This window comes from Trachurus japonicus, chromosome 24, assembly GCF_045865225.1.
Source record: "Trachurus japonicus isolate A0001 chromosome 24, Traja_1.0".
NCBI classification, from domain to species: Eukaryota; Metazoa; Chordata; class Actinopteri; order Carangiformes; family Carangidae; genus Trachurus; species Trachurus japonicus.
The window spans coordinates 29,970,262-29,983,104 of NC_140930.1; the positions used below are offsets into that span (position 1 = coordinate 29,970,262).

The window sequence follows — 12,843 nt, forward strand, 5'->3', positions numbered from 1 at the left end:
GTGTTAACCCTGTAGCACAACTTCAATCAAAACACGTCAACTGAGGCTGTTTCTGCTCTGTTTTCTTCACGTTTAGCACAGACACCGTGGAGAGCAGAGCACAGAGTTGTAATGCATGTGGATCCGCGCCGTGGCGCTGGCGGCCTCCCTCTGCAGGCGGCGGAGCAGCGCTCGACCAGGGGGGAACTTGGGAGCTCAGTAAATCTCAAAGCAAATCCCTTTAGCTGCGAGTTGACATGGCTTGACTGATCTCTACGGGAAGTTTCAGGAAATGCAACAGGTGGAGGAACAGAGGCAATGAACCGTGCACTGCCGTAAGTATTATTGTTATCATTATATTTTTTTTACACTTTCAGATAGACACCGAAGTTTCCACACTTACGTTACTGGGGTCAATTCAGCGGCCAGTATGTAAGTTACATGTTTGAGCCCGTGTGTGTGTGTGTGTGTGTTTGCTCCGGTTCCCCAGCTCTCTTTAGCGTCCCAGGCTAGCTGCCGTGTGTACTTGAAGGTGTCTGTGGAAGTCGGACAGGGAAACAACTGCGCACTATTTGACACGGTTAGTGAATTTGCTCTCTACTATACAGTCTCTTCTTTAGCGTGTTATGTCTTAATGGGGTTTTTCCTGGAGTCGGGCTGTAGTATGGACGCTGTAGTATTACAAAGCACAGGGGTCTGCTGTTTACTGTGTTTAATATAGGACACAGTTTGTCATATATACTGGATGTGTTCAGGTGTAAAAGTGTCAACTTATTAAAAATCCCTAACACAACAGGTTTGACTCATTTCCCATTCATTCATTCATTCTCCTCAGGTCAAGTGGCACCATGGATGACAACAACAGCCTGAATGTCTCCAATGTAAAGGTCGCTGTTCGTGTGCGGCCCATGAACAGGAGAGGTGAGTTTTTTTGAAAGTTAGGCAAACTTTGTTATGAGTTGGACCATGCAGCAGCTCATTAAGTCTGTTTTGAGCAAAGGCATTTTCATCCCACCTCTCTGAAGGGACTTACCAACTTTGGCACACACCAAATCTGTTTGGTGTTTGCTCTCTCTTTTTTTGTGAGGGGGGGTTTGCAGGACCGTGGCTAATTTGTATTTATGGACAAACAATAGCAGCTTCCAGACACAGATTCCTGTGTTTTCCTGAGTGAGTTTTTTCCCCCCCGGTCAGCCTCTGAAAAGGTCTATTTTGCTCCACTTTGGGAAAGTTTTGGCAGGAGGGCAGCGGGACTGGAAAACGGAACATTGACATCACATCCTCACAGAACATGCACTATAACATACAGGGAGATGTTTCATGCACTGTCACTGGCCTAAATACCTCTGGCAGCAGCTGAGCAGAAATGTAAAAGTATCAGCTGACAGACTTGGGTGTTGTTGAACCCTGGGAAACATCCTTTACTGACCTCCTTTTAATCTTTCCATTTCATATATGCACATATGCTTTACAAAGTTAGGTGTAACGCCACAAAATCTCATGACACACATGCCCTAATTCCAGTGCTGATAGGCAGCTCCAGCACTGTCCCTGCCCTACTGCAGGCAGGAATGAGGAAGAGAAGCCGTGACCCTGCTTTCCTCGCCGTCCGCGCAGGCAGTAGTAAACTGGCCATTATGTTTGCACAGGCGAGTCCTGCATGAATCATCATCAATAAAATTATTTCCTGCCTCTCCATGTTGGCCTGTTGGCGTTGCGATCACGAGGAGCTGGCACACACATGCACTGTGTATGCCACCTGTTCTTCTGCACTGAGAGTGACAGTGACTGCTCCAGAAAGTTACGATCAGCAATGCATACGTGCTGTTTAAATCATTTCAAAGTACATTTGATGATTGATAGAGCCCTTTTGCACAAATAGATATTAAACGCCACAATTCATTAATCGTAAAGATTCCTAAATACCATCACTTCCCAAAAAAGATTATGTTGGAACTATATCGGCAGATGTGCACCGAAATGAAGGTAAATGCTCAGATATTGGTCCATTTGTAACACTGAATTGGTAGGAATTTAAATGTTAATGTGTCATTTCTATTTAAAAACAAAACAAAAATGATTAAAATAAACTTAAACATTTAGTTTAAAAGACAATTTAAGACATGAATATTTCAAACCCTTCCCCTGGGGGGTTAATAATTGGTCATATATTAATAGATACTTGAAATATTTTGTGTAAACAATGAGTAATGTAATTGTATTTTGACTATATTTGATTTTACACATTCATAGTGTTGTGGAATTAATTAATACATAATAATCGTAACATCATGATTACTTCTGACAATAATTGTACCAAGAAAATGTATAATTGTGACATCCCTAATCTTATAATTTCTTTTAGCTCCACACTGCCTCTAAATGGGGGCATTTTCCCTTTAAAATTTGAGACAGTGCAAGTAAATTACTACTAAACCATTTTTTTTACACTGGTGAAATGTGGAAGAGGCAACTCAAAGAACCTGGAATCTGTCATTACAGGTGACAGGCCAATGTGTGTGAGGATCATGAATGAAAAGGAAATGTGAATATTTCTGTGCACCCCTAAATTTTCAGCTTACGCTCCTAAAAATTTAAGTTCGGAGCCAATGTGCTACTTGTGAAAAAAAAAAAGAAAAAAAAAAAAGAAGTTAGTCTGCATCCCTGTGGTCCAAAAACTGTTACACAACGCTCAGCTCTCAGCTGTCGACAGCACAGTAATGATTCTTCTTCACCTTCTGTCTCAATCCAGAAAAAGACCTGAAAACAAAATGTGTGGTGGAGATGGAGGGGAACCAGACAGTTCTGCATCCACCCATCACCAATTTCAACAAAGGAGACCCCCGGTAAGGCACACAATAATATTCACACACTACTTTATCATATTATAATACATTTTAAAGGGACAACGAGGAGTTTTGGAAAGCGAAGTGTTTAACACTACATTTCCAATGAGCCTCCGGAAGCACGGTGAAATTCTTGGACCAGCACAAGACGGACGTCTTGCCAAGAATGTTTTCATTCATCAAGAATTAAAGTCAGAGGTTTGAAGACGATCAGATACCGTCGTAGTTCCGACCATAAACGGTGATTCGGCGGCGTTATTCCCATGACCCGCCAGCGTGCGTCCACAAAACCGAAAGTAGGAAACGCTGGTCGGCTCGCCCAGCATTTCCACCACTAATAATAATATCAAAATAACGATAGAGACAAAACGATATATTTATCGAAAATGGAGCCATTAACAAGTGTGGGTAGTGTAGATTCATCCACATTAATATGAGACTTTTTTTATAACCAAATACAAACTCCTCGTTGTCCCTTTTAATAATAATACATTTTATTTAAAAAGCACCTTTCAAGCTACTCAAGGATACTTTACAGAGGAGTGCATCAAATAGAATCATCAATAAACAACATCCAAACACAAAAAACATACAATAAACAACATTCAAAACATCAGTAAAATAAAAATGAGCAAATATTAAATGAACAACAATGAATAAAACTGAAAATGATGGGAATGTTGGAGTTAGTGATTTGGTTTTGAAAACAGGCAGAGAGTGGGTATTACGGATGCCAGGTGGTATATCATATTCAAATTAATAGGATGCAAAACTATAGAATCTTTAGGTGAGTCATTTTGCAGTTTATTATTTTTTCCCTCCTCTTCCTCTGTTGAAGGTGTTAATCTAACTCTGGCCCTGAGCTTCCCAGGGTCAGCAGCACACCGTGGGGAAACACATTATTTGTTCAGGTTCAGGTTTTTTTCTAACTCATGTGATTTTGGGAGAGGCATGGACTTGGAGTGACAGGACTTTGACTTGAGTCAGATTGGACTAATGAATCTGATGACTACTGACTCAATGTGACAGAAGTATAAAAAGTCTTCCACCTCACTTTGAATCAGCAACTTGTGACTTCAAACACACACTGACTTGTTAGGAGACAAAACACCAAGTTTAGGTACTAGGGACTTGCTGGTCTTGATTTGAACCACCTCCTGGAAGCAAACACCATCTCAGCTATGCCCTGTTCTATTGATTCGGTGGTTTCCCACAGTATTACTGGTGGAGGAGTTGTGTACAGACTCTAACCAGCTCGTCTAGTCAGCGCCCAGTTACTTGGAAGAAGTTCAGATGAAACCTTCACCCCACCCAAACCTCCTTGTATTTCTCCTCTCCCAGTCTTTCCCCTCCCTACTTGTCCTTCCTGCATCATTCCTGTCTTTACAAAGGGTGTGTCTGTTCCAGCTCAGTCCTGCTCAGGTAGTCAAGCAACGCAACACAGGACGAATCAGGATTCAGGATTCAGAATTTAAGAGATTGTGTAATATCATAATATCAGAGCTAATATCAGTGCAGACCATCAAGAGAGTAGATGTTTTGGGTATAAATTGCGCATTGATTGTGTTTAATCAAAAACATGTCACTGGGCATGTGTTGTATGCCTCCTTATGTGTGGTGTTGACAAAGCAGCTCAGTCGTCTCTCGTCCTGCAGCAGTGAGTCAGAGCGGTGCAGGTAGATGCTTCCCAGAGCATTTGGCCCCTGTCTCAGGTTACGTTGTTCAGTAAATATGTCTTGGGGGCGATCCCCCTGCAGGCTTAAGAGCATGAATCCTTGTCTTTGTGGACAGAGAGAGACACTCTCATATTTCATCGTTACACTATGCATTTTTTTTATTTTTTATACGCAAACGTATCCATTTGTGTCTCCTCTGCCCTGACACGCTTCAGCTGCGGTATGTTTCTCCTTTGGGGCTCAACGTGAACAGGTTTTACAGGCTTAGTGCAATGCAGACAAGCACTTCCACTGATTCCTCAACAGCACAGAGCTTGCGTTGAAGCCTAAGTCTAAAAGGAATAAACTGATTTTGAGCAAACATTAAGGAAAAAGTTAGTCTCCCAAGCAGACATCTGTGAAATCTGTGGACATTTTTGTCCACCTCTTACACTTTCCCAACTCCCCACGGTTAAATGAAAGGTCACTGGGGCCTGATTTTTGGTAAGGAGGTGTATCTTTGGGTTAACTCCGGATGTCCCGAGTTTCAGAATGAAAGTCCATTTTTTGGACCCGTAATGCATTTTAACCACACCCATGACCCTTCAAGTGGACAAAAAGGTCCACCTCTGCCTATGGGTTTGCCTCTGCCTATTGTATTTTAACTAACAGATATCACCATGAAACTTCCCAAGTTTATTACTCACATTAAGACAAATATTTGTATTACAAGCTTTGTCAAATGGTTTAAATATGTAAATGAGTCAATATCTAATGAAATATGTGCTCATTTCCAGAACCGAAATCTGAACAATGGATAAAGCCCCTTTCAAAATTCTTGTTTTATTTTGTTGACATATTAAAGTCAGAAGTTTTCACCGAGGGGATTTTGGAACCTACAGTAAATGGACCAATATCTGTCTCCAGCCATAAACCCCATAGAGCCTCATAGAAATTTTGTGTTTTTGCAGCAAAAACAACTGGCCAAGAAGGGGTTAAAAATTTTGAAATCCATGTCAAAAGTGATTTTGAATGTGGTACAAATTGAAGGATCATCCGAAGAAGACGTTGTTTGTTTGTTTATTGGGGGGGGGGGGCACTGACCAGCCAGCGCTACAAGGTTTTTGCCTCGTCAGCTGGCCTGTCTGACAGGTTTAACTGAATTGCTGTATGAGCCAGAGCGGTTGTTAATATATTACGACACCCTCGGTACCTGCAACCGGGAATCCAGCGGCGGGTGCTGTCAGAGCCTTGAGATGGTCCAGATTAATGAAGCCTCGCTGCTGCTTTCAGAACTCAGGAGTGAATACCAATTGTAAGCAAACATGTAAAACTGTATTTTCATGGATCCCATTTTTACTGCACACATGCTGTAAACAGACCTCACATTGTTGCAGGAATGTTTATCAGCCTCTGCAGAATAATGTTTAGAAAATGAAGCTGAAATTGTGTGCCCTTCTTATCTGGGTTTGGCTTTGATAAGAGCTCCACTTTGAAGAGGTTTTTCTTTATCTGTCTGCAGCATCTTGGATGTTTGCTTGTTTCATATCCTGACTTTGGAGAACTTGGTATGTACAGTATCTGTAATATCCACCCGAAGGGGGATGCGTATAATCGAGCCGCTTAAATCTGGGAGAGCGTGGTCTCGGAGGTCTGTGCGTTTTGTTGGTCCCAGACTTTCTGACCTGCCTCCCTCTCTTTTAGTGACTCCTTGGAGCTGTGAGGCTCTGCCAGTTATCTCAGGAATGTCCTTGCCAGCCGAGCAGAGGACAGGACTTAATGTTGCTCTTTCATGCACCAGCCAAGTCTCACATAGGGAGGCCTTGTTTCATAACAACCCCCCCATGTGTGTGGCCATGACTTAATTTGCAGCTTTTTAAACCTCAAACAGATATTTCTGCCTGAGTGAAGAAGACTGTGTCTTGAGTTATGTGTAGTAACCTGCTTCAGATGGGGCTTCCCTGGAGACTGCGTACCCATGTTTCAAGTGGATTTATCTTTCTAACAAATGTAACTATGCAGATTGCTTTAAAACTGCCTGAATGATGCATCCATGTGCACTTATTTGTTGGCAGGTGTTGATATTGAGTGCTGTTTGCAGCCTCACTCTTCTTTTGTAGGTGACCACCACCACCAGTAAATTCTCAGCTTATGGCAAACATATCATCAAAGGAAGTTTATCATCAGTTTTCTTTTGCGGTGCAGTATGTGTCTGTATTCCAGCAGCTCCTGGAGCAGTCCCCTAATACTACACCATGGTTACATGTCCTTGTTCAAGGGCAGTGTTGCACACTGAACGAGCATCACACATGCTTGATAGCGGCTGCATTTACTTAAAGTGCAACTTAGAAGAATAGTTTAATGTAAATGATAAAATAATTTCACTAATAGGTGCAGATGCAGATTTAAAGCACACAAACACAAAAATATAACACAACACATGACCTCTAACTTTATATGGGTAACATGTAAGCAGTGATCAGCCTACATGAAACCACATTATCATTACTTTGGATTTGTGTTTGTGGCCACCTGATGTGGCCACTGGAGTCCACGCTTCACTTCCTGAATGCTCCACTATGTTCACATGATAAAATTAGCTAGTTGCTAACTTTGCATCTTAGCCACAGTCCCTTTGGTGTATATATGCGTACTGCTAGATAAGGCCACTCACTCGGATGTGGCTTGCAAACCAAAACAATGAGCTTAAAGACACTAAAATGCTCCATAGAGCTGTGTGGAGTCAGGTGTCTCTGTTTTTTCATCACCATAAGAGTCATGGGATCCATTGTAAATGCAGAAATATTTATTAGAACTCATTTTAACACTATCTAAGAATACAGCAGAATCTACCCTGTGAATAGTTTTGGTGTGGACTATGATGTATCAATGCATGATTTGTTAATCAAATCTGAGTCTTCAATTAAAGCTTCCTGAACTTGAAAGATTTATGTCACTTTTAACTTTGTTATGAATATAATCATAAAACCTCAGAACACAATACAATGCTACTCTATTTTTACTGTATATTCCTAATATCAGGACATTTAACCCAGCTCGCTCTGGTACCAACGCTACATGTGATGAACAGCACTGTGGAGCTGGAGTGGAGCACAGAACATGTTTGATAATTGAATTTGACGTTTCCCTGCAGGAATGTGGCGATGTGTTTGGGGACTGGTGCATGGGAAAGTGTAGCTTTCTGCTCTGGAATGAAGCTGAAATGCAGTGAATGTGTTTTTAAGTGCTGCGGTAAGAATGCAGAGATTTAGGCCTGTGCGCCTGTGTGTCAGCGACACTGGGAGACTCTGAGGTTCTTAGTGCTGCTGAAGGTCACAAACCCCGCTTGATTCGCAATGAACCAAAGAGGATTAGTCACCTTGACAGATTTTTAAGCCTCACTATGATTAAGACACCTTTGATTCCTTATCCTTGAAACCCTCCCTCCGTGCTCTGCTGACTTTGACCTGGAGTTGGGTTTGACTTTGTGCTCCTGCGCCGTTGCGTATTGTTGTTGTGTAGCGTTGTGAACAACTAGTGCACGTCAAATATCTGCTTAGAACAGCAAGTCACAGCTTTGACATGTTACTCATTTCAATGAGTCAGGCCTCATCCAGAGAGACATGCAGTATGTGAGCAGCCGGAGCAATGCTGGAGCAATGACGTCCATGTGATGGCTTAGTGTTACAGCTGAGCATGAAATGGAAAAAGACCCTATATTTGAATGTAGCAGCAGCAACATAAGCATTTAGTCTTCTGTACTGTGCAGCTGCATCATCATTAGTAGTAGTAGCATTAAAACTACATGTATTCCACAGGAAAAGTAAAAAGTTTAAGAATATGTATCCAAATCTGAGTAAATATGTGATAACAATTCCGTTACTTAATTTAGGTGTAATATAACAGGATCAAGACGCCACCTTACTGTGAATTCAAACAGTTCATTGTGAAATCCTTTCTTACAGACAATGGAAATCATTTCTAGCTGCTCCACATTACATCAGAGCCATGTAACCTGCTTTAATTAGCTTGTGACCCTTCTTGAGAAACCACTGGGCCACAGGTTAGAGTTTAGAGAGGTGGTCTTGTGACTGAAAGGTCAGTGACTCAGGACTCTGCAGACTGGCTGGGAAAATGTTGGCATGAAGAATGAAGAAATAAAATGCTCCCAATAGCTTCTACCTGGACAGCCTCCAGCTGCGAATGTGTGTTTTGCTGAATCAGGACTCGGCCCGCTGTAGTGTGCCCCGGCCCGGATGAATAAATGTTGTTAGTGCAGCCATGTGATAAATATTTTCACATGTTCTTGTCTCAGAACGTTTTTATCTGTTGTGTAAATCCACAAGGCTGTGATAGTCACAGTGAGAATTATACAACCCAGTTAAAATAGTTTTATTTGAACACCAGTCATTAACTTTGACTTTTCCCATTTTTCCCTCCTCTGTCCTCAGGAATCAGCCAAAGGTGAGTGTTAAACATGAATTTACATTAATTATTCTAGTGAATCATGTCCATTCTGGCTTATAATAAATGCTTCTAAAGATTCTAATATTGTTTGTGGTTTTCATGTGTAAATACAGACTCTTGCGTCATGTGTGTTTCCTCAGGTTTTCGCCTATGACTACTGTTTCTGGTCCATGGATGAATCTCAAAAAGACAAGTTTGCAGGTTTGTGCATTTCCACAGTGACAGTGTTTTATTCTCCACTTCATTTGAAGCTCTCTCTCTGTTTTTAGCTCATGTGTAACTTCACTGCTTGTAGATGAGTCATTTCTCAAACTTATCTCCTGACGGAATGTTTCCTGATATTCTGAACTATTTCGGGAGGTGAGGATAGGGACTGTTTAGAGGACGGGCCGAAGAGTAAAACCGAACGTCTCTGGTAAAACATGGTTTACCTTCAGATTAGCTCTGTGGTCAATTGCATTGCCAAAGGGGAGGGGGGTTCTTAACATTGTGAGGGATATTAATAATTCAGCAGACAGTGTGAGATGTATTAAATCTGAAGAAAATGCCCACCAGGTCTATTCTGAGCTCCGAGTCTTGTCTTCTACAGACAGTGAGAGAACAGTAAGTTTTCTGTGAAGAAAATGTGATTCCTCTTTTCCATAAATCTTCTCTTCAGCCTCTCTACCATTCAGCTTTGTTACTAAAGTCATATTTTAAGTATAGTTTATGATGTCAGCTTGTTGCAGACATTGGAAGTGTTTGTTGTCTTTTTCTTGTGCAGGTCAGGATGTGGTGTTCCAGTGCCTTGGAGAGAGTCTCCTGGACAACGCTTTTATGGGCTACAACGCCTGCATCTTTGCTTATGGACAGACAGGTAATATTCACACCCACAAACACCAGAATCACAGGTCGTACTAATACAAGATAGATGTAGTACCACAATATGAATTCATACCTGCACTTTTCAGCCTAGTGTTTCCAATATATGACTTATGAATGAGGAAACTACACTCATATCTAAACTTAAAACAGTGTAATGCTACAACCTCCTAGCCTAGAAATCTAGACGCACCCTAGCGGCAGCAAAAATATTTGCTCCCTAGGTGAGTCTGGCTTGTCAGGCTAACAACCTCCTATATTGTTTGTAAATTGTATTATTGCTAAATAGCTAATGTTAGCATTAGCAGCTGTTTGCCAGTAGTTGATAGAAACATTGTGAATACAACAAACTTCATTAATTCATTCACAAACAGCTGTCTCAAGTGGTAGAGACTGGAGCTAGCTGGTAGCATGCTAACTTCTGCTAACGTTAGCATGCTATGCCATTTTTCTGTTAGGTTGCTGAGCCAATAGTGTCATTAGATGGTGTATTATAAATACTTGTTTTGTAAATACAACAATGACTGAAGCCCTCGTTAGGACTTATCAGTAAACAGCTGTTAATGCTAACGATGTAGCATTAGCGAAACATGCAAATCTCCTTTTAAGTTAAAGACGGTTCTAATGTTACATATCAAGTCCTTTCTCTCCACTTGTCAAGTGGTATTGACTTTGCTCATCACATTTAAGTACACATGATGGGAGTCTTTAATGGTACAGGATGGCTTTTGTTGGTTGACATTTGCCTCTGAGATGTTTGCTGACTCTCGCAGTAAGCAACGTGATAAATAACGTTAATACTGGCTGCATTCCATTTAGCTGAGTCAGATACCATTGTTCTCATTGGCATGGATGACTGCAGAGTTATGTGTGCAGTGGAAACGTATGTGAACCGACAAGCTTAAGTCCTGACAGAACGTTAGGTAGCGCCTGATTGAAGGCAGGTGGACTGAAAAGGTCAACAAGGTGTGGTAACCTTTCAGCTCACCTGAGATCATTTCCACTGTGAACTTGGTCTTTCCAGGCAATCCAAACCTTTTCAGTTCACAGCTACCTCTAATGTTGTGCTTGTTTTGTTTTGTTTTTTATATTTAGCCTGCAATGTAGAATTCTTGTTGCCCAAAGTGATTGATTGAAAAGGATAGGTTTTACTTATAATGACAGAGATAATAATGACAGCCATGATGACGGTGACCCTAAATGTGAAGCAGCTCAATGGAACTCAGCTGTTTTTTATGTTATAATTTACACATCTCTCTCTCCACTCTTTATAATTTAACAACACATATAGAAATAACAAACACCTCAGACTGATGAGTGCTCTTAGTTGGCTCCTTTGTAACTGTATCTCTATGTGTGGTGACACTGGCTTTGATGTAATGAATAATCAATGAATCACCTGTAAAGCAGAGTATGCACACATGGATTACTGTGAATATAGCTACCAGCTGCTGCATCTGTATCTATGTAGCTATTAAGAGGAAACATACATCTCAAAAACAAACGTGATAGGATTCTGTTCTGTCTTTGCCTTGGGTCATCTTTACACCATAATAGACCACACTGTCATTCATTTGAAGGACACAGTAGATCTCTGACACTTCCACTCACATTTTCCATATTAAAACTTGTGCTTTTTAAAAGTAATTTATTCAGGTTTTGATTTAACTATGTCACACGCTGCATTAGGAACTCTTCTGAATCTTTTGACTGCCAGACATTATTTTTCCATCTTATTTTAGAGTGTTGATTTATTCTTATTTAATTTGCATGAAAGTTTAAGAGCTGTAACTTGTGATGCATCTGTTTATTTATAGTGTGCACACATTTTCCCCCTGAATTATGAGCAGCATCCTTCAGATCTCTACTGAATTAGACTTTGTCCTTTGTCGCTCACTTGTTTATATGGCTTCAAATTGCTTAAAAAAATGTTGAGGTCCCAACAAACAGTATATGTTCATGCGCTTATGAATCTGAATGAGCTTTTATTTCCTCAGGCACCATACCACTGCGCTATGACTCGTCCCAATGTTCCAGTAAACCTTGAAAAAACACTTAAAACATTGCCCGGTTTCCTTTTGGCTGCATATTTGGAGTTACATACACTGTGTTGTCCCCAGGCTCTGGGAAGTCCTACACCATGATGGGCTCGTCGGAGCAGCCTGGTCTGATCCCCCGGCTCTGCAGCTCCCTGTTCAGCCGGACTGTGCAGGAGGCCCGCGAGGGAGAGAGCTTCACCGTGGAGGTGTCCTACATGGAGATTTACAACGAGAAAGTCCGAGACCTGCTCGACCCCAAAGGGTGAGCAACTTTATTTTTGTTGAGCTGATGTTAAAACAGGGAGTTGCTGCTTACACATTTCATTTGCCCGACCCTGCAAAATAAAATCAGCGGCCCCCTGCTGTGGCCCTGTTTTGATCAGTCCCTCATTTAGACTACTAAAAACAACTCCTCAAGCAGAGATGGTAGAACCTCTTTCTCAGCATTTTCTCCCAGTGTCTGATGAATAAAATGATTCATGAATATGTGCAAACTGTTCTTTAATTAAATATATACATGTTTTTCCCCCCTATTTCTCAATATGGACTGAAGTTCTTCTTCCATATGTTAATGATGAGACTACAGCACACCCATCTCCCAGCTGCGTTTATCTTTTTAGTGAGAGTCTCTTCATTTTCATATTAAATGACTTTAAATCTTAGAAACTCACTGTATCATTTGATTTGCTTGTGAGGATCAGTTTAATTTATTGTCTAAACAGCACTGAAGGTGAAGTAACGGTCTTCTGTCTCTGTCTCTCTCTCTAGGAGTCGACAAGCACTGAGAGTGAGAGAGCACAAGGTTTTGGGGCCTTATGTTGATGGCCTGTCCCGCCTGGCTGTGGCCAGCTACAAGGTGCTGCAAGCTTTTCTTTTTTCAATACACTCTTTAAACTACAGTAGATCTAATTTCTGTTCTGTTTTATCTTGCTGTCATCTCACTGGGCTGCCGACAGAGAAAACAGTGATTACATACAGTAAGGATGAATGCAGACA

At 41.2% G+C, this 12,843-nt stretch overlaps 1 protein-coding gene across 5 annotated transcripts in view; it reads left to right on the forward strand.

Annotated features, from left to right (window-relative positions):
* The first annotated feature begins 15 nt into the window (after nt 1-15).
* The window catches only part of LOC146962179 (kinesin-like protein KIF13B), a 47,505-nt gene continuing 34,677 nt past the window's right edge, over nt 16-12,843 (forward strand). For all 5 annotated transcript variants that reach the window (XM_085770104.1, XM_085770102.1, XM_085770105.1 and 2 more), the window contains exons 1-9: nt 16-314; nt 470-559; nt 815-900; nt 2,732-2,825; nt 8,932-8,944; nt 9,088-9,148; nt 9,711-9,803; nt 11,929-12,109; nt 12,616-12,703. In XM_085770104.1, coding sequence (XP_085626230.1) covers nt 828-900; nt 2,732-2,825; nt 8,932-8,944; nt 9,088-9,148; nt 9,711-9,803; nt 11,929-12,109; nt 12,616-12,703 — 603 coding nt within the window. In that variant the 5' untranslated portion in view covers nt 16-314; nt 470-559; nt 815-827. The remainder of the gene's footprint in view (nt 315-469; nt 560-814; nt 901-2,731; nt 2,826-8,931; nt 8,945-9,087; nt 9,149-9,710; nt 9,804-11,928; nt 12,110-12,615; nt 12,704-12,843) is intronic.